The following is a 1,939-nucleotide window of genomic DNA, read 5'->3' as shown; positions in this document are numbered from 1 at the left end:
ACAAACTCAACAAAAATCTCAACAATGCTCATTTCATACAATCGCTGTAATCCCAAGAAAGGCAAAAACTAAACAAACAAACATCTGCATAATAAAAGAAGTGCTGTATCTGAACAAAAATGAAAGAAAATTATATAAAAGACATACACAATGAAGAGCCACTTTACCTTCCCAGTGTGCACCCCAACACGCATATTTACATCCTCGTTGGTATCGATATCAAATTCTCGGATAGCTTCGATCATTGCCAGACCCATATTTACACAGCACTCAGCATGATCTGGTCTGGGTTCAGGGCATCCACTCACACTATAGTAGCAATCCCCAAGGGTGCTAATCTTCTCACAGCAATGCTTCTGACAGAGGTCATCAAAACGGCCAAACAGGTCGTTTAGCAAGTCAACGAGCTGTTCGGCAGTCTGCTCAAAAAAAGTTTAAAGTGAGAGAGTTTCTACCTAGATATATATCATGCCAATAAAAAAAAATTAAAATAAAATCTATCTGAATATGTTTTACTTTGTTTATGTACATCTTGCAGTATTCTTCAACATTAAAAGTAGATGAAAACAACTGAAATTCATTAAGTACCTTGTTTGAGCTCATTCTGGTGAAACCAACAATATCAGCAAAGAGAATGCTAACATTGTCCATTCCATGCATGTTGAAAGGTCTGAACATAGAGTCTAAACCACTCGTGTGAGATGGCCGTGGAGATGACACCTGAAGCATGGATGGAAACAATGTCATTTCATATCCTATAAAAACACATAATACACTAATATATCATCCTCTTTAGTCCCAATATCAATGCATCATTCCTACCTGTCCTTGGATTACAAAATGAGAAAGAGCTAGACACACATACCGGTCTGAGTATAGCCCCATCCTCCCTGTAGTGTGTGGCATCGTCGTTCTCCTCTGCCGCAGTTTCCTTCATGAGCCAGTCTGCGACTTTTGGAGGCATGACTGAGTGAATCATCTTTTCCTTTAGGGTCTTCTCAATTTCTAACTGTCTTCGCACCAGGAGAGACTGGCCGATGCTCATGAAAGTGCCACGCATTCGTACCTAAATGCAATATGTTCCATTAAACAGAGTGACTTCTACCTACTGTTATCGTAAAAGCATTACTCTAACAGAAAATATACAAATATAAAGTTCCCTGAACAGTCACATATGAGTTAACAAGTGGGTGTGATATATAGTCTTCAATGCCATGTTTGATAAATTACATTATCTTGAAAAGGAACATCTTTACACCAATCATTCAGGCTAAAATTTTATAGACAGAATTATTTGCAAGCAAGAAAAAGCAATTTGTCCTGCTAGGAAATGGCAAAATCAGAACTTCATTTTTTATGTATACACTTCATAGAGCTCCTTTGAGGGGAGGGGGGGATTCAATAAAAAAACAAAATTCTTTCCTGAAATCAAGTATTTAGTTTGTTGTCTCCTGAAATCTAACATTAGACACTGCTTCTAAAATCAAATTAATGCAGTGCATAAAAAAAGAAAAGAAAAGCTTATATTTTGTACAACTGCTCCTTGAAAATTTTACAGACATCATGAATAAGCCAAACTCTTAGCATGCAACAGCTTTTTCTTGCTTCTAGATCATCAGTTCTACACTTTTGAGAAACACCATACACATCATTACATAATTTTATCAAGTTCTTTAACTCATACCAACCCATCTCTCAGTAAGGGACAAGAATCTTAAGACAGAAAGAACAAAGGTGTATACATAGCAAAAATCAAGGGGTCACTACATGCTTTTTACTGATTTTTTTTTACAACCTTGGAAGGGTTATATCAAAATCCTAACAATAAAGGGTCTTCACAATGACTTCATAAGTAATGACTGCATAAAATATTTAAATATCATCATTTCACATAAAACCTTGCTTGATAAAATAAAGGCTATATATACAAAAAATCAGT

The 1,939-nt window shown here is 35.9% G+C and overlaps 1 protein-coding gene across 1 annotated transcript in view; it reads right to left on the bottom strand.

The window, feature by feature from the left end:
- LOC119593112 (adenylate cyclase type 9-like) overlaps positions 1–1,939 on the bottom strand; it is a gene marked incomplete in the record, with an annotated part of 14,714 nt that overhangs the window by 6,845 nt on the left and 5,930 nt on the right. Inside the window, 3 exon segments of the mRNA XM_037942075.1 lie at positions 168–419; positions 589–720; positions 866–1,066. Coding sequence (XP_037798003.1) covers positions 168–419; positions 589–720; positions 866–1,066 — 585 coding nt within the window.

Source organism: Penaeus monodon, chromosome 31 (genome assembly GCF_015228065.2).
Source record: "Penaeus monodon isolate SGIC_2016 chromosome 31, NSTDA_Pmon_1, whole genome shotgun sequence".
NCBI lineage: Eukaryota > Metazoa > Arthropoda > Malacostraca > Decapoda > Penaeidae > Penaeus > Penaeus monodon.
This window is presented reverse-complemented; position numbering and strand designations above follow the sequence as displayed.